At 44.3% G+C, this 19,033-nt stretch overlaps 1 protein-coding gene across 5 annotated transcripts; it reads left to right on the top strand.

The window, feature by feature from the left end:
- The first annotated feature begins 1,427 nt into the window (after positions 1-1,427).
- On the top strand, positions 1,428-17,803 carry PHETA1 (PH domain containing endocytic trafficking adaptor 1). Of its 5 annotated transcripts, none has more exons than XM_063964374.1 (3): positions 1,428-1,649; positions 11,093-11,182; positions 12,882-17,803. In XM_063964374.1, the coding sequence occupies exon 3, from the start codon at positions 12,901-12,903 to the stop codon at positions 13,702-13,704; it is 804 nt and encodes a 267-aa protein (XP_063820444.1). In that variant the 5' UTR covers positions 1,428-1,649; positions 11,093-11,182; positions 12,882-12,900; the 3' UTR covers positions 13,705-17,803. The 5 variants fall into 5 exon arrangements, with proteins under 5 accessions (XP_063820444.1, XP_063820446.1, XP_063820445.1 ...); XM_063964376.1 differs by having other exon boundaries at positions 1,435-1,524; XM_063964375.1 differs by having other exon boundaries at positions 1,636-1,724.
- Positions 17,804-19,033: the final 1,230 nt, after the last annotated feature.

Here is a 19,033-nt window from a genome sequence, read left to right as displayed (position 1 = left end):
GCGCTGCGATCAGATAGTCGTCGCTGACAGGGGAGTGTATTTTAGCTGTGCAAGTGTGCGAACGCATGTGTAGCCGAACGGTACAAAAAGATCTTTTGCAGTTTCTGAGTAGCCCAGGACTTACTCAGCCGCTGCGATCACTTCAGCCTGTCCAGGACCGGAAATTGACGTCAGACACCCGCCCTGCAAACGCTTGGACATGCCTGCGTTTTTCCAACCACTCCCTGAAAACGGTTAGTTGACACCCATGAACGCCCTCTATCTGTCAATCTCCTTGCGAACGGCTGTGCGAATGGATTCTTCGTAAAACCCATCGCACAGCAACGATCCACTTTGTACCTGAGCGACGCGCCTGCGCATTGCGGTACGTACGCATGCGAAGTTCTGACCTGATCGCAGCGCAGCAAAAAAAGCTAGCGTGCAATCAGGTCTGAATGACCCCCTTAGACCACAGGTTCTCAAACTCGGTCCTCAGGACCCCACACAGTGCATGTTTTGCAGGTAACCCAGCAGGTGCACAGGTGTATTGATTACTCTCTGACACATTTTAAAAGGTCCACAGGTGGAGTTAATTATTTATTTTGTGATTCTGTAAGGAGACCTGCTAAACATGCACTGTGCAGGGTCCTGAGGACCGAGTTTGAGAACCTGTGCCTTAGACAATACACACACCACTGCTGTCATACATGGCAGGGAAGCGGTATCAGCGCACACAACAAGGGTCATTCCGAGTTGATCGCAGCTGTGCTAAATTTACTGTAGCACAGCTACGATCATGTTCCCAGACATGCAGTGGGACGCCCAGCAAAGGGCTAGCCCGCCCCGCATGTCTGTCCGCCCCTAACCGCACAAGTACAAAAGTATCGCACAGCAGCGATTCTTTCGTACTTGTTGAGTAACTCCCAGCCAGCGCAGCTCCTTCGGCTGACAGGGAGTTGCTCGTCGCTGCCCCTGGTTGCAGTGGCTGCGTGTGACGTCACGCAGTCGCTGCGGCCCGCCCCCGCGCGGTCCGGCCACGCCTGCGCTGGCCGGACCGCGCCCCCAAAATGGTGGCCAAACAACGCCGTGCCGCCCCCTCCCACCCAGCGACCGCCTCTGCCTGTCAATCAGAGGTGATCGCTAGGGAACGACGGTCTTCGGCATGCACAGTTCCGACCCGATCGCTGCACTGCCATCAACTGCAGCGAGTGATCGGGTCGGAATAACCCCCAACGTTCGCTGATACCTCTTCTCCTCCATATGGACCTTTAATACATTTACCCTAGTCTTTAGCCCCATAATCACCTCAGAATGAGGGAAGATTGGAGGTACCCCAGTCCCTATATACAGTACCTAATACATGAGAAACATCCCACCACTGTGAGAGGAGAGCAGCTTCTATGTTTGTGAAGGACACGCAGGCACACGCCACTCTCTGAAGCAGGGCGGGGTGACAGCTGCAGTGGGGAGGAGGGAGGGATCTCTGTGGACGATCCATTTCCTGTCCCGGGTGGTAGTGGTAGAAATGTGCAGAGAGAAGCAGCAGTGAGTGTGGACAATGGGAAGAGAGGGCAGACAATGGAGAAGTACTGCTTACCTGCTATTGTATGGCTGATAGTATATAGGAGACGCTGACAGCGGATGATTGTCCCGGAGACTGGTCACTTTGTGTATGTAACATACTATCTGGCATTACTACTTAATACAGCGACTGGAACAGAATTAATACAAATACAAAAGTAAATGTATGTATGTATGACTGACTTACTGCCTTGGAGATTGCACAATGTGTTTCTTGCTGAGATGGGATTCTCCCGCTGCCTGGAGGTTCTGTGTTGCTGTAGTGTGGTTACATGAAGGGTGTGTAGTGAGCACTGTACAGGGCTGTGTCAGTTTCACAGACTAATGTGCCTTGGAAGCTACAGACCACACAGTACATCTACAGGATTCTGGAAATTCTGAAAGGATGCAAACTCTCAGTAAATGTTCTGAGTACATGTAAAAATGGTACATATTCACATGTCACTTTGTTACTTGTGTATACTGAATGTGATTTCCTCATGATAATGTGTCTGTAAAACAAATGCTAGTCATTAGTAATTGTTCTGAAATTGTCATAAAAATATTTGCAGGCCATGGGAACCCAGCAATCTGCCATACAATGTGGAATCAGCCCCAGGTGTAACCAGGTATTACCTGGAGATGGATTAATAGAGTGCTTGTACTGTTGTTGTTTTTTTGTTGTTGTTGTTGTTGTTGTGGGGGTTTTTTTGGACATAATCTGCTTTCCGCTCCATGATTCAATATTTTTTTTTAATCACGTACTTCCTTTTAATCATTTTACTCTATAAAAAGATGTTTATATTTTTGGATTATACTTCTTCCTATGAGGCAGGTCCATCTGAATCCCATACCCAGCAAATTCTTGTTTCAAGATAAATCCATCCTTGTACTGTGGATGTGGAGACTGGCATATACAATCTCTATACCATTTCCACTTATGCTGCATGTGTTGGACACGGTGCATAGCAAACATACAAGATGGTTTGGTGAGTTTATTGGAGATGGAAAACAAATCCATAAAATTGTCCTTTAAGGATTATTGTTAACATATAATGAGTAGGGAATTGGGGACAAACTTGTATAAGTAATAGCCTATTAATTTGTAGTACTAAATACATTTGTTAAAATGTTTTGGGTCTCATTCCAAATGTTAAGATTCTCTGATAAAAAAAACTACTTTGATCGTAGACCTTTTCGAAAGATCAATTTTTATCTGAAGTGAAAAGAGTGCCCTTTGTGCTGTATGTTCTTGGTGGCACATGCTTATACTGGTGGGGGGGGGGGGGGAGGGTCCGGGGGGGTCACCCTATAATTATATAGGTTGACTTTGTCATTTGGGGCTACACAGGAAAGAGAGTAAATTATGTTTCTATGCTGTGTTGAGTATTCATCCAAATGGCTTTTTCAGAACTGATAGGGATCATTGATTTCTTGCTGAATCTAATATCCCTTTCACATCGCAAACCCGGGTCAGATCCGGGATTTGAACACAGCTCCAACCTGTTTCCGACCCAGGTAATACCCCTTTCACACCGCAAACCCGGGTCCGACCCAGTATTTTGAACCTGGGTCAGACCCGGGTTTTCACACTACACTTTCAACCTGGGTTATTGCAGGGTTGGCTCCTTTTAACTCAACCCGGGTCAGCAATTAAAACACCATGAATGTCAATTTAAATGGACTTTTTTTTGGCTCAGAAAGATGAGGTGTCAGAAAGGGACAAAAGGAGAGGGTGGGGACCGCTCACAGCATTGCAGGAATCATGGCTGACAGAGCTATGTTTTTACACAAAATGCATCTTTAACTGCTCCAATAACATACCTCCCAACTGTCCCGTTTTTCACGGGACAGTCCTATTTTTTTTTTTTTTGGACTGTCGCGCTGTTCCATCCACAGGCTGCAGTGTCCCGCGGTGTGTGGGGGTGGGCCAGTTGGGAGGCTCCTGTCACTGCTACTCTGCTTAGCAGAGCAGCGGTGAATAGACACTGTGCGCACGTGCACAGCGTCTATTCACAGGTGACAGATGGGGCATGCCAGCATCTCAGAGTGCTGGGCATGCCCCCTCAGTGACCTACATGGGGGCATGACCCGCGATCGCAGCTCTGCCACTAGACCACGTCCTTTTCATATAGGCCACACACCCTTTTTGGGTGCACATGCGCGTGGCGTGCCCCAAGGTCCCTCTTTGTACTTTTAATAAGTTGGGAGGTATGCAGTAAGCTGCCTCACCCCTAATTCTTAATGCTCTCTGTTCTTTCCTGTGTAGCAGGGCTCAGGCTGCTGAATTCATCAAGGCACACAAAGAACAGCCATTTAGCACGTTTACATGAATGCAGGGTTGAATAACCCGGGTTGGACACTTTAGAGTCACATTGACCCGGGTACAACCAGTGTATAACACTGCTTTTATACCGGGTTGAAATGCAGGGTTACTCGACCAGGGATATTCAAAAGTGGTGCTTTTAGACTGCACCGCGGCCTGGGTCGAGCTGGCTCGACTCGGCAATATCCCGGGATATATTTGCGGTGTGAAAGGGGTATTATAAGAGACGTTCACATCGCAATACTGACCTGGGTTATTCCCGGGTTATTGCAGTGTTGGTGCCTTTTTGCTAAACCCGGGTCACCCATGTTAAAACCAGTGGTGTGATGTCATTTTCAAAGGACTTGATTGGTTCCCAGTTTTTGCCCATTCAACTTATTGACCACCTGCTGTTGGGACCTAATAAAGCCTGATGCCGCAAGCATTTTAATGATGCTGCGATATGTTATCGCATCCCTGACTGTACCCGTTATCTGTTGACTGATTTCCTCCTCACCCCTGATCCGCAGCAACTCCCTGACTTCATTGTCACCCCAGTTTGACATGGTTAATGAGGTCCAAACGAGTGCTGAGCTGTGCAGATTGCTTTAAGACACGTGTGCTCGCAGTGCAGTACTGTAAACAAGCCTCAGCTGACTACAAACAGCCAATCAGTGCTATTGGTTCAGAGCTGGGTCAAATATCCCGGGACTGTTCCTTTTTAGAGCAAAATAACCCGGGTCCGACACGTGTACAACCCTTCTTTTAACCCGGGAACAAATACCGAGTTGGACAACCCGGGATATTCAACCTGGCGCATTCACACCGCACCTCTACTGGGTCGACTCGGCAGCAACCCGGGAAAAAGCCGGGTTATTTTTAGAGATGAGCGGGTTCGGTTTCTCTGAATCCGAACCCGCCCGAACTTCATGTTTTTTTACACGGGTCCGAGCGACTCGGATCTTCCCGCCTTGCTCGGTTAACCCGAGCGCGCCCGAACGTCATCATCACGCTGTCGGATTCTCGCGAGGCTCGGATTCTATCGCGAGACTCGGATTCTATATAAGGAGCCGCGCGTCACGGCCATTTTCACACGTGCATTGAGATTGATAGGGAGAGGACGTGGCTGGCGTCCTCTCCGTTTAGAAATTAAAATAGATAGGAGAGTGAGACACTTCATTTACTTACTGGAGCTTAGGAGGAGTTATACTAGTGACTGATGACCAGTGACCTGACCACCAGTGCAGTTTTATAATTTATTATTATTTAATAATCCGTTCTGTTCTTGTTCTCTGCCTGGAAAAAAACGATACACAGTGACTCAGTCACACTCACATACCATATCTGTGCTCAGCCCAGTGTGCTGCATCATCTATGTATAATATCTGACTGTGCTCACACAGCTTAATTGTGGGGGAGACTGGGGAGCAGTTATAGCAGGAGCCTGGAGTACATATTAAACAGTGCACACTTTTGCTGCCAGAGTGCCACTGCCAGTGTGACTGACCACTGACCACTGTGACCAGTGACCTGACCACCAGTATAGTATATTGTGATTGAATGTCTGCCTGAAAAAGTACACTCGTCGTGTGACTTGTGTGGTGTTTTTTTATTCTATAAAAATTAAAAAACTCATTCTGCTGACAGACAGTGTCCAGCAGGTCCGTCATTATATAATATATACCTGTCCGGCTGCAGTAGTGATATATATATTTTTTTTATATCATTATTTATCATCCAGTCTATACTAGCAGCAGACACAGTACGGTAGTTCACGGCTGTAGCTACCTCTGTGTCGGCACTCGGCAGTCCATCCATAATTGTATACCACCTACCCGTGTTTTTTTTTTTCTTTCTTCTTTATACATACTACATCTCATTATCATCCAGTCTATATTAGCAGCAGACACAGTACAGTACGGTAGTCCACGGCTGTAGCTACCTCTGTGTCGGCACTCGGCAGTCCATCCATAATTGTATACCCCCTACCCGTGGTTTTTTTTTTCTTTCTTCTTTATACATACTACATCTCATTATCATCCAGTCTATATTAGCAGCAGACACAGTACAGTACGGTAGTCCACGGCTGTAGCTACCTCTGTGTCGGCACTCGGCAGTCCATCCATAATTGTATACCACCTACCCGTGGTTTTTTTTTTTCTTTCTTCTTTATACATACTACATCTCATTATCAACCAGTCTATATTAGCAGCAGACACAGTACAGTACGGTAGTCCACGGCTGTAGCTACCTCTGTGTCGGCACTCGGCAGTCCATCCATAATTGTATACTAGTATCCATCCATCTCCATTGTTTACCTGAGGTGCCTTTTAGTTGTGCCTATTAAAATATGGAGAACAAAAATGTTGAGGTTCCAAAATTAGGGAAAGATCAAGATCCACTTCCACCTCGTGCTGAAGCTGCTGCCACTAGTCATGGCCGAGACGATGAAATGCCAGCAACGTCGTCTGCCAAGGCCGATGCCCAATGTCATAGTACAGAGCATGTCAAATCCAAAACACCAAATATCAGTAAAAAAAGGACTCCAAAACCTAAAATAAAATTGTCGGAGGAGAAGCGTAAACTTGCCAATATGCCATTTACCACACGGAGTGGCAAGGAACGGCTGAGGCCCTGGCCTATGTTCATGGCTAGTGGTTCAGCTTCACATGAGGATGGAAGCACTCAGCCTCTCGCTAGAAAACTGAAATGACTCAAGCTGGCAAAAGCACCGCAAAGAACTGTGCGTTCTTCGAAATCCCAAATCCACAAGGAGAGTCCAATTGTGTCGGTTGCGATGCCTGACCTTCCCAACACTGGAGGTGAAGAGCATGCGCCTTCCACCATTTGCACGCCCCCTGCAAGTGCTGGAAGGAGCACCCGCAGTCCAGTTCTTGATAGTCAGATTGAAGATGTCAGTGTTGAAGTACACCAGGATGAGGAGGATATGGGTGTTGCTGGCGCTGGGGAGGAAATTGACCAGGAGGATTCTGATGGTGAGGTGGTTTGTTTAAGTCAGGCACCCGGGGAGACACCTGTTGTCCGTGGGAGGAATATGGCCGTTGACATGCCTGGTGAAAATACCAAAAAAATCAGCTCTTCAGTGTGGAGGTATTTCAACAGAAAAGCGGACAACAGGTGTCAAGCCGTGTGTTGCCTTTGTCAAGCTGTAATAAGTAGGGGTAAGGACGTTAACCACCTCGGAACATCCTCCCTTATACGTCACCTGCAGCGCATTCATAATAAGTCAGTGACAAGTTCAAAAACTTTGGGCGACAGCGGAAGCAGTCCACTGACCAGTAAATCCCTTCCTCTTGTAACCAAGCTCACGCAAACCACCCCACCAACTCCCTCAGTGTCAATTTCCTCCTTCCCCAGGAATGCCAATAGTCCTGCAGGCCATGTCACTGGCAATTCTGACGAGTCCTCTCCTGCCTGGGATTCCTCCGATGCATCCTTGCGTGTAACGCCTACTGCTGCTGGCGCTGCTGTTGTTGCTGCTGGGAGTCGATGGTCATCCCAGAGGGGAAGTCGTAAGCCCACTTGTACTACTTCCAGTAAGCAATTGACTGTCCAACAGTCCTTTGCGAGGAAGATGAAATATCACAGCAGTCCTCCTGCTGCAAAGCGGATAACTGAGGCCTTGACAACTATGTTGGTGTTAGACGTGCGTCCGGTATCCGCCGTTAGTTCACAGGGAACTAGACAATTTATTGAGGCAGTGTGCCCCCGTTACCAAATACCATCTAGGTTCCACTTCTCTAGGCAGGCGATACCGAGAATGTACACGGACGTCAGAAAAAGACTCACCAGTGTCCTAAAAAATGCAGTTGTACCCAATGTCCACTTAACCACGGACATGTGGAGCAGGGCAGGGTCAGGACTATATGACTGTGACAGCCCACTGGGTAGATGTATGGACTCCCGCCGCAAGAACAGCAGCGGCGGCACCAGTAGCAGCATCTCGCAAACGCCAACTCTTTCCTAGGCAGGCTACGCTTTGTATCACCGCTTTCCAGAATACGCACACAGCTGAAAACCTCTTACGGCAACTGAGGAAGATCATCGCGGAATGGCTTACCCCAATTGGACTCTCCTGTGGATTTGTGGCATCGGACAACGCCAGCAATATTGTGTGTGCATTAAATATGGGCAAATTCCAGCACGTCCCATGTTTTGCACATACCTTGAATTTGGTGGTGCAGAATTTTTTAAAAAACGACAGGGGCGTGCAAGAGATGCTGTCGGTGGCCAGAAGAATTGCGGGACACTTTCGGCGTACAGGCACCACGTACAGAAGACTGGAGCACCACCAAAAACTACTGAACCTGCCCTGCCATCATCTGAAGCAAGAAGTGGTAACGAGGTGGAATTCAACCCTCTATATGCTTCAGAGGTTGGAGGAGCAGCAAAAGGCCATTCAAGCCTATACAATTGAGCACGATATAGGAGGTGGAATGCACCTGTCTCAAGCGCAGTGGAGAATGATTTCAACGTTGTGCAAGGTTCTGATGCCCTTTGAACTTGCCACACGTGAAGTCAGTTCAGACACTGCCAGCCTGAGTCAGGTCATTCCCCTCATCAGGCTTTTGCAGAAGAAGCTGGAGACATTGAAGGAGGAGCTAACACGGAGCGATTCCGCTAGGCATGTGGGACTTGTGGATGGAGCCCTTAATTCGCTTAACAAGGATTCACGGGTGGTCAATCTGTTGAAATCAGAGCACTACATTTTGGCCACCGTGTTCGATCCTAGATTTAAAGCCTACCTTGGATCTCTCTTTCCGGCAGACACAAGTCTGCTGGGGTTGAAAGACCTGCTGGTGAGAAAATTGTCAAGTCAAGCGGAACGCGACCTGTCAACATCTCCTCCTTCACATTCTCCCGCAACTGGGGGTGCGAGGAAAAGGCTCAGAATTCCGAGCCCACCCGCTGGCGGTGATGCAGGGCAGTCTGGAGCGACTGCTGATGCTGACATCTGGTCCGGACTGAAGGACCTGACAACGATTACGGACATGTCGTCTACTGTCACTGCATATGATTCTCTCACCATTGAAAGAATGGTGGAGGATTATATGAGTGACCGCATCCAAGTAGGCACGTCACACAGTCCGTACTTATACTGGCAGGAAAAAGAGGCAATTTGGAGGCCCTTGCACAAACTGGCTTTATTCTACCTAAGTTGCCCTCCCACAAGTGTGTACTCCGAAAGAGTGTTTAGTGCCGCCGCTCACCTTGTCAGCAATCGGCGTACGAGGTTACATCCAGAAAATGTGGAGAAGATGATGTTCATTAAAATGAATTATAATCAATTCCTCCGCGGAGACATTGACCAGCAGCAATTGCCTCCACAAAGTACACAGGGAGCTGAGATGGTGGATTCCAGTGGGGACGAATTGATAATCTGTGAGGAGGGGGATGTACACGGTGATATATCGGAGGATGATGATGAGGTGGACATCTTGCCTCTGTAGAGCCAGTTTGTGCAAGGAGAGATTAATTGCTTCTTTTTTGGTGGGGGTCCAAACCAACCCGTCATATCAGTCACAGTCGTGTGGCAGACCCTGTCACTGAAATGATGGGTTGGTTAAAGTGTGCATGTCCTGTTTATACAACATAAGGGTGGGTGGGAGGGCCCAAGGACAATTCCATCTTGCACCTCTTTTTTCTTTAATTTTTCTTTGCGTCATGTGCTGTTTGGGGAGGGTTTTTTGGAAGGGACATCCTGCGTGACACTGCAGTGACACTCCTAGATGGGCCCGGTGTTTGTGTCGGCCACTAGGGTCGCTTATCTTACTCACACAGCTACCTCATTGCGCCTCTTTTTTTTTCTTTGCGTCATGTGCTGTTTGGGGAGGGTTTTTTGGAAGGGACATCCTGCGTGACACTGCAGTGACACTCCTAGATGGGCCCGGTGTTTGTGTCGGCCACTAGGGTCGCTTATCTTACTCACACAGCTACCTCATTGCGCCTCTTTTTTTCTTTGCGTCATGTGCTGTTTGGGGAGGGTTTTTTGGAAGGGACATCCTGCGTGACACTGCAGTGCCACTCCTAGATGGGCCCGGTGTTTGTGTCGGCCACTAGGGTCGCTTATCTTACTCACACAGCTACCTCATTGCGCCTCTTTTTTTTCTTTGTGTCATGTGCTGTTTGGGGAGGGTTTTTTGGAAGGGACATCCTGCGTGACACTGCAGTGCCACTCCTAGATGGGCCCGGTGTTTGTGTCGGCCACTAGGGTCGCTTATCTTACTCACACAGCTACCTCATTGCGCCTCTTTTTTTCTTTGCGTCATGTGCTGTTTGGGGAGGGTTTTTTGGAAGGGACATCCTGCGTGACACTGCAGTGCCACTCCTAGATGGGCCCGGTGTTTGTGTCGGCCACTAGGGTCGCTTATCTTACTCACACAGCTACCTCATTGCGCCTCTTTTTTTCTTTGCGTCATGTGCTGTTTGGGGAGGGTTTTTTGGAAGGGACATCCTGCGTGACACTGCAGTGCCACTCCTAGATGGGCCAGGTGTTTGTGTCGGCCACTAGGGTCGCTTAGCTTAGTCATCCAGCGACCTCGGTGCAAATTTTAGGACTAAAAATAATATTGTGAGGTGTGAGGTATTCAGAATAGACTGAAAATGAGTGGAAATGATGGTTTTTGAGGTTAATAATACTTTGGGATCAAAATGACCCCCAAATTCTATGATTTAAGCTGTTTTTTAGGTTTTTTGGAAAAAAACACCCGAATCCAAAACACACCCGAATCCGACAAAAAAAATTCGGTTAGGTTTTGCCAAAACGCGGTCGAACCCAAAACACGGCCGCGGAACCGAACCCAAAACCAAAACACAAAACCCGAAAAATTTCCGGCGCTCATCTCTAGTTATTTTGGCGATGTGAAAGAGGTATAAGTGGCATTCGGATTGCATGGGGAAGGAAGGGGGGGGGAGGGGTGAGGTTGGGGGACTGTCTGCCTGTAGGTACTGTGTAGCTTAAAAAGTCATGTGATTTTTTTTTTTTTTTTTTTTTTTTCTTTTTTACGGTTTCCAAGTGTACTTAATTGGTGGAGCACTACTTGGCTCATTTAGTTTAGTGATCACTCTGTCTTTTCATTGTTACTGCATCCAGTCAGGTTACACTATAAAGTGACTTCCAGCTCTTGTGACCTATAACAGTTTGCACCATGTTATAAAATAAACTCGACAGAGTAATTTGCACACACAGCATATTTTGATATGTAATGTATTTTTCTGCTGTATCAGAATTAGGAAGAGCTGATGTGAACACGGGAGATGAGAGATGGATAGCTGAGCAGGCAGTGGGAATCCATACAGCTTCCCCAGAGGTTGCTGGTGAGTATGTTTGGAGAAAATGAAACTAAATATCACCATTCTGAAAAGTATTCTCATGTTGCACCACAGGAAGTATTAGCAGATGGGATGCTGACTCGCTGTTCTTTTATTACCATGTACGTACTGTATATTAGCTCAGGTCCTGTCCTTCATTAATTTCATTTGATAATTAGAGGTACTGTAACTGTCTGAACAAAAAGAAAAGGTACTTACCTCAGTAGCCAGGCACATTTTTACATGTTTGGGATGTGTCTCGTACGCTGCTGCACCCAATAAAATCTTATTTATATGTATATGTAATATATTTTATTTTTTTACAGAACAAGTAGGATGTTATTTTGGTTTTAAATTCAAATTTAATCTATTTTTGTTTTGTAATATACAAGAATATAAGAAAGTAGATGGCAAATATTTATCTACGGGTATGGGGCTCATGCTCGACAGTGTCTAGGTTGACACCTATTGGTCAACTGTGGCTAGGTCGACACGACCATTAGGTCGACATGAACAAGGTTGACATGAAAAAAGGTCGACGTGAGTTCATGGGTTTTTTTGTTTTTTTGTGTGTCGTTTTCTTCGTAAAGTGACCGGGAACCCCAATTAGTGCACGGTGTCCCCTCGCACGGGCAAGGTGCCTCCCTCGCTCCACTACCGCTGCGCTTGGCACAGGTTACCGTTCACAAACGTAGTCCACGTGGATCGTAAAGTATGAAAAAGTTCAAAAAAAGAAGAAAAAAATGTGAAAAACTCGCGTCGACCTTGTTCATGTCGACCTATTCCTAGTGTTGACCTATTCACTGTCAACCAATGGGTGTTGACCTAATGGGTGTCGACCCAGTGTCCGGATTATCTATCTATCATATCTATCTATCTATCGATCGTCCTTTTTTTTTTTTTTTACTGATTATCAACAACAGTTAGCAAGAACAAAACATGTTACCAGACAGGACTTTCATCAGTCAGAAGATTGTGTAGTTATCTCCTTTATTGCCAGTACTTATAGATAAATTGTAAACTATGTCCAGTGGTAACTGGCCAGCCAGTAAATATTTGATCTATTAGTTTGGGTTGGCAGTGGGCACCTGCATAATAACACTAGGGGGGTGTCTTGGTGACGTCATGAAGTACATCATATCTCTTTTCAACATACATAAAATATTAAGATAAACCCAAGTTAAGACAAATTTTGATGCATTGTTAAAGCTGCCAGGTCTCCAGCCCCTACACTGTGTGGCTATTTACTGTGGGCTAGTCCCTCCTCTGGAACCAGACCTGCGCCCTTCTCATCTCCCGCTTCTTATGTTCCTCGCCTCTCCCCCCCCCTAGCTCCCTCTTCATCATTTCTCTTTCTTCCCCCTTGGACACAAAAGCCCACATGTATGTGTATGAATAGACAGAAAAATATATCTATAAATATAGATATATATCTCTGTCATCAGGTAGGTGGTGTGGCGGGTAAGTCCTTGAGGGGGCGTCATTCAGCGATTTAGGGGCACCTAAATGATATTATATCTTGGCCCCCCCAACATAAAAATGTTGTGACACCCCTGCCTGTACTAGAGGAAACTCTGGCACATGGCTGATTTTAATAATTAGTGTCCCATTCTTTTGCTCCAAACCCAGCCCTGAGCATGTAATAATGTGAAATGATTTTGTACTACTTTGTAGGTTACTAACCTCTTATTTGGTGTTTTTAAAGGCCAGAGACAAGAAAAGGCATGAAGCTAAATGAGAGGAACTTGGTGTATTATGCCACCTGCAAGTCACCAGTGGACAAAAGTGGCTATCTCTATAAGAAGGGTGAACGGAATGCTTCATATCACAAGCGCTGGTTTGTGTTGAAAGGTAACATGCTCTTTTATTATGACAGCGAGGACAGTAAAGAGCCAGTAGGAGTGATTATACTGGAAGGATGCAGAGTGGAACTGTGCGAGTCTACTGAAGAGTTTGCTTTTGCAATCCGGTTTGGTTACGCCAAATCCCGTGCCTATATTCTGGCTGCTGATAGCCAAAGTACTATGGAATCCTGGGTAAAAGCTCTTTCCAGAGCAAACTTTGAATACATTAGACTTGTGGTAAAGGATTTGCAGGAACAACTTACTGAACTACAGAAAAGCCAAACCTCTTCTAGCTGCACTCAGGGTTCTATAGATACAAATCCCAATTTCCAGAGTGCAGACCAGGCTGTGCCTAGCTTTCAGAATCAGCCATCTATAAAGGACAATGGCTGTGCTTTATGGAACAGCATTTCAAATGACTTGCCTAATGGCTTCACCATTACAAATGGACCAAAATGTAAAGACACAACAGAAAATTTAGCTGATGCCTCAGGGAGATATGTCAAGATCCACTCCTTGGAGCCGGAGAAAACTGTGCAGGCTGGCTTTGTTGGTGGTGAAGAATGCACCTCTGATGAGTCAGATAAAGACCTTTCCAACTTCTCAAAGCTTCACGATTTCTATGGGGAAGAAATTGAAAAACTCCGGACCCAGTGGGCTGAACATTTCCATAAACAGTCATAAACTCTGAATGGGAGAAGTCTGAGTAATGGCTGGCTGGGTCAGTCACATGACAAAACCCCCTGTGTGTTTGTTAAAGTTCCTCAGCGAGGAGCCAGAATCACAATTCCCATTGTTCTTTTTCTATATATTGTTTTTGTTGGGTAATGTTGCCACACACTTGAAAGTATAATTAATATTTTTAAGTATAAAATGTAACCCCAAAATTGCGGAAAGCGATTGTACCATCATAGGCCTTGTTCATATTATCCTTTTTCTATTTTTATAATTCATTTTTAAACATTGATAATGATGACATACTGTAGATTATTTTAAACTTTATGGAAAGCATCAGCCTGGACCTGCCATTTCCATGTGAAATAAGCACAGAGACAGTGGACATCTTTCTCAAGACTATTAGAATGCTGTAAAATCTCTTGCCTCCATCTCCTTTGCATCTAATGCCACAGGCAGGTTGGAGGTGACAGATTTTATACATATAAATATTACATTTCAAGTTGATAGGAAGTGGATGTCTATAATAAATTTGTATTAAATACCACTGAATCAGAAAACCTTAATTCACAAGTTCTGATTTGAAAATATACATTAGTGGAGGTTTTTTAAATATATTTTTATTGAGATAGAAGCGAATATGTAACAAAAATCAGACATAAATTGACATTGAATTTGCAGTGTCACAGGTCACAAATATAAGCATAGCACCAAAAGAAGAGCATAAATAGAATAGAAAACATATAGCTATCAAGTACAAAGTCATCAACTATTCAAAGTAGGTACGGTCAACTAGATATCCCAGTAGGGATGGACATTGCATTGCGATGGTTCACAATCATTGATGGTTTTTTTGCGATGGCAGTGGTTTTATCATTTAATGGCGGCATTCTGATGTCTGGCACCATCAAATGGTAAACAATTGATTGTGTTCCGTTGGTCCTGCACCCAGTCCCATCCCTGGCCGGCCATGCTGCAGAGGTTTGTGCATGCGCAAACAGGGTTTTATTGTGCGCAAATCGTATGATTTTCTTTTCTATCGAATTCTTTTGATGCCATGGCCATCGCATCAAAAGATTCAATGATGGAAGCCCAGCCATCATTTGATGGTGAGCTTCCGATGTCCCCTTCCCTATTTCCCAGTAATCAAGGAGCAGAGGTCAAATCAATAGATGAATCCCCCAACTGCTGTCTTGTTGCATAACATTGGGTAGAAGGAAAACATTGCTGTAGTTGTTTAAAGTCATAGTGGTGTTTTTTTCTTTTTCTTTTTTTTTTTCCTGTTTTTTTTTTTAAAGTTATCTTGCATGCAGAATGACCTAAATATAACACATAGTGCCTTTCTTAGATGGGAGCAAATCAAAAAGAGCAAGTAACTTTGTATCTGAAACAAACCATACTGCAATGCAAGGGGTTGCATATACATTAATTTATTTTACATGCAGAGTAATTACTTTTGTTACACTACAGTGTAGATTTGAGTTTGGATACTCTCCTACCAAGTCATAATCTCTCTGCACATTTTACATCTGTCCCACCTTCAGTGCAGCATGGTTTTGGCAAAGTGTAAAGTTATTCCTTTTATTTGCTTTACTCTGACCTCAGAATCAGTCCCACGGACCTTTCTTTAAAATCCCGTTCTCTGGCTGCTGTTAACAGAAAGCATGTTGTAAGTAGTGCTGTGACAGGGGATCGGTATTGTATACTGCGGTGCGGGATGCCAAAGGTCAGTATACCGACATTGGCATCCCGAGTGGTGGAATGCCGGCAGGGGGTGAGCGCAACAAAGCCCCTTGCGGCTTCGGTTGGGAGCTGCGCTCGCCACAGGTTCTATACTCCGTCTATGGGTGTCGTGGACACCCATAGAAGGGGAGTCACCTACCTCGCCAGTATACCGGCGGCGGTATGGTGCTCCAATCGGGATCCCAGCATCGGTATTGTGACAGCCGGGATCCCGACGAGCGGTATTCTGAACACGTACCGTAACAGGGGCTTATTGTGATGAGAGCAGATCAATCATTGTTGCAAAACTATTAAATTCTCCTATGTTTAAATGTTGCCGGGAATTAAGAACGAGATTTATTGTTAATTACACATTAATAATCTATAACTTGTTTGATAAATTAAATCACCACACCACCTTGCATGCATGTGTTCATTTTATGATACAGTACAAATTTAGTTTAAAAGCACTCCATAGAGAGAGCAGCAGCGCCACATCCTGGCTGAAACAATGTACTGCATTTCAGCTATTTAAAAACTCCAAATGCAAATAATTCCAGTAATGTGTCTCTTAGCAGTATGAGTGATCTTAGGCCTAACTTATACGGCCAGCTGGTTGCTATCATGTTTGCAAAGCTTTCAATTTATATAAAAAGTTGGCAGTTGTACAAAATCTGTTGAAAAACTGTAATGCAACACAAAATATTTTTTTTTTAACTATACAGAATTTTAAATATATATATCTTTCACCTGTTTCCTGGTGAAGTTTGGCTGGGAACATTTCCAAAGGTGTTCAGCTAACAGTATAAGGTTACAAACTTTTTTGAAAGAGAATCTGCTTTCACTACATCTGAAAGATGATGTAGTTTCATATGTTAATAAGGTCACTTTCTCAACAGTCCTGGCATAGCAAGATTAGTTTTTTTTGTTGCAGGTAAAGTGATACTAATGCTTTATGAATTGTATTTCTGGTGATATCGGGATAGTAGCATCAACACATACTTGTCTATATAGGGCTCGGGTAGGGTCTGTTGTGGACAAATTGTGTGTTCTATGTATTCTATACCTCCTACATTGAATTAGAACCAAGTTAAAGTAGCTATTTCTGTAGCAGTTAAAAACTTCAGCTCCAGAAATGCTCAGGCTGTTGGGAGTCACTGTAGGTGCTAGCTGGTGTGGAGAATTGTAGTACAGCAATAGATGCATCACTACATACAGCCTTAAAAGATAACCCCATCCAAAACTGATGGTGTTCAATCAGTAAATATGAAAAACAAATTTGTACTTCACTCCGCACCCTTCTGTCCTACCACTACCAGCCTGTTTGAAACCAGCTGACCAATGCCCCTCCCCTATAAGCTCACCATTTATATAAAAGTAAGGTTTATGGGGACCTCAAAACAAACCAATCTGTAAGAGGTGTGCAATGTATGGTGGTCACAGCCCTCAATGATCTGGCGAACAGCCCATCCATGGTATCTACAAATTACATTTTCATATTAATTGTTTGTCCTCAATTCACGACTCCATTTTTTGTTTTTTAAGTTAGGATTTTGGAGTTCTGCTATAACCGTTCCCTTTTCAGTCCCTCTTTTTGTGATTTACCTGCAAGTGGAACACAGATTATTACTCTGCCTCTACCTTCCATTTTTAGCAGTCCTCAACTGTTGGGAGCAGTGAGAGCATAAACCAAGAGTATTAAATAGTAAATAAGCAGTAAGTAAGTAAATATGTCACACAAGGTGGTGCCCTGCTCCTTTGCATGTATTTATGCCTCATTGATCCTTGGATTAAAACACACTAAAATTATATATATATATATATATATATATATATATATATATATATATACACTAATTTGAAGCAGATAAGATGCTTTTTATACATTTTAATGTACGTTGATTTTTTTAATTTATTTTTTATTACAAATGTTTGTAAATTGCACTTTATATGCTGTTATTCTCTATTCTTTGATACCAGAACAAAGTTGTAAAAGTACTTTGCACAATGTTTGCTTTCATTTCTGTCACCATCAGCAGCCTCTTCATTTTTCAATGATACACATAAATATATATAGACACATACATCCTGTTTTTGAGATTAGTATAGTTGTAGCCATAGTCTTATAGGCCGAGATGAATGAAAATGTATCTGCTGACTAGTTCCATTGTATGTTTCTACACTGGATACTGTATGTCTACAGATTTGTTCTGTAATATAATATATAGGTATCCAAGGTAGTACATACTTTACCATCTACTTCCATCTATGGTATGACTGTTCATTCAGGTTCACTCTTGTTACTTTTAGATGTTTAAACATTTACATTCCACATGTTAACTACAGCAAAAGTGACAGCATAATATTGTACATTCCTTCTGTGAAATAAACTTTAAAAAAAGTGGGGGGTTTTCTTCTCTTTAAACGTGTGTGTGTGTGTGTGTGTGTGTGTGTGTGTGTATACTGTATGTGTGTATTTCTATATAAAGTAACTGTTAGTCTGGCACTCTTCCTGGGACCCTTAGCAGGGTACACTCCAGAACAAATAGAGGCGGCACTCCATGGACTTGTTTACATCAGATGTATTGTGAAAAAGTAAAACAAACTCAACATAACAATGTTTCAAGGCTCCATGGCCTTTTCATCAGGTTATGTGAATATGGTGAAAAGAGAAAAAAAAAACATTGAGGCCAAACCAAATAGAACATGTCTTACATGTTAAATAGGGTGATGTAGATGTGCTGCTGCATGCGGTGTCCACCGGGTGTCTGGAGCAGGGACTTCAGGGTCTGTCGTGATCAGGCCGGCGGTGACATGCTGGTTGCCTAGTGACACACTGAAGCCACATACAGTGACAAGGGAGCTGCTGTGTAAAAGATAACTTCATTAAACATTATAACATTATAGTTAAGGAACACTCTAGGTGCTCGAGATATGTTAAAAAAAAAAAAAAGTGTTTTATATAAGTGGAATATACAAAAGAATAAAGGGATAATTAAAAAGGTATTGTTACAGTGTGGGCAGTTGTATCTATGCATACAATTAAGGCTGTACACTAAAGGTACCCCTGAGGAAATCTGGAGGTGAGGACATTGGCTCCACCAGGACGAAATGCGTTGGGTATTCGTGGCTGGATGAGACTATTCAGATAAGCTAAAACCCTTCATAACTGATGTACGGGCAACTGCAAATTTGTATATAGTGCTCTGAAAGTGTTTTAATTGTTTTACACTATGTCTGTTTCTTCCGTGTTTTCTCTTACGTCCTAGTGGATACTGGGGAACTGTACTTTAGTACCATAGGGTATAGATCGGGTCCACTGGAGCCTGGCACTTTAAAACGCTTTAGTGTGTGCTGGCTCCTCCCTCTATGCCCCTCCTACCAGACTCAGTTTAGAAAAATGTGCTCAAGGAGCCGTGTGCATTTCCCTGGAGCTCCAGAAAGTTTCTTTTATTTCTCTTACTTCTTAGAGGATGCGTAAGGACCATGGGGAATAGACGGGCTCCGCAGGAGACATGGGCACTAAGAAGAACTTTAGATATGGGTGTGCACTGGCTCCTCCCTCTATGCCCCTCCTCCAGACCTCAGTTTGATACTGTGCCCAGAGGAGACTGGG

The sequence above is a fragment of the Pseudophryne corroboree genome, chromosome 1 (genome assembly GCF_028390025.1).
Source record: "Pseudophryne corroboree isolate aPseCor3 chromosome 1, aPseCor3.hap2, whole genome shotgun sequence".
NCBI lineage: Eukaryota > Metazoa > Chordata > Amphibia > Anura > Myobatrachidae > Pseudophryne > Pseudophryne corroboree.
The sequence above is the reverse complement of the archived record's forward strand: the minus strand, read 5'-3'. Positions and strand labels throughout refer to the sequence as shown.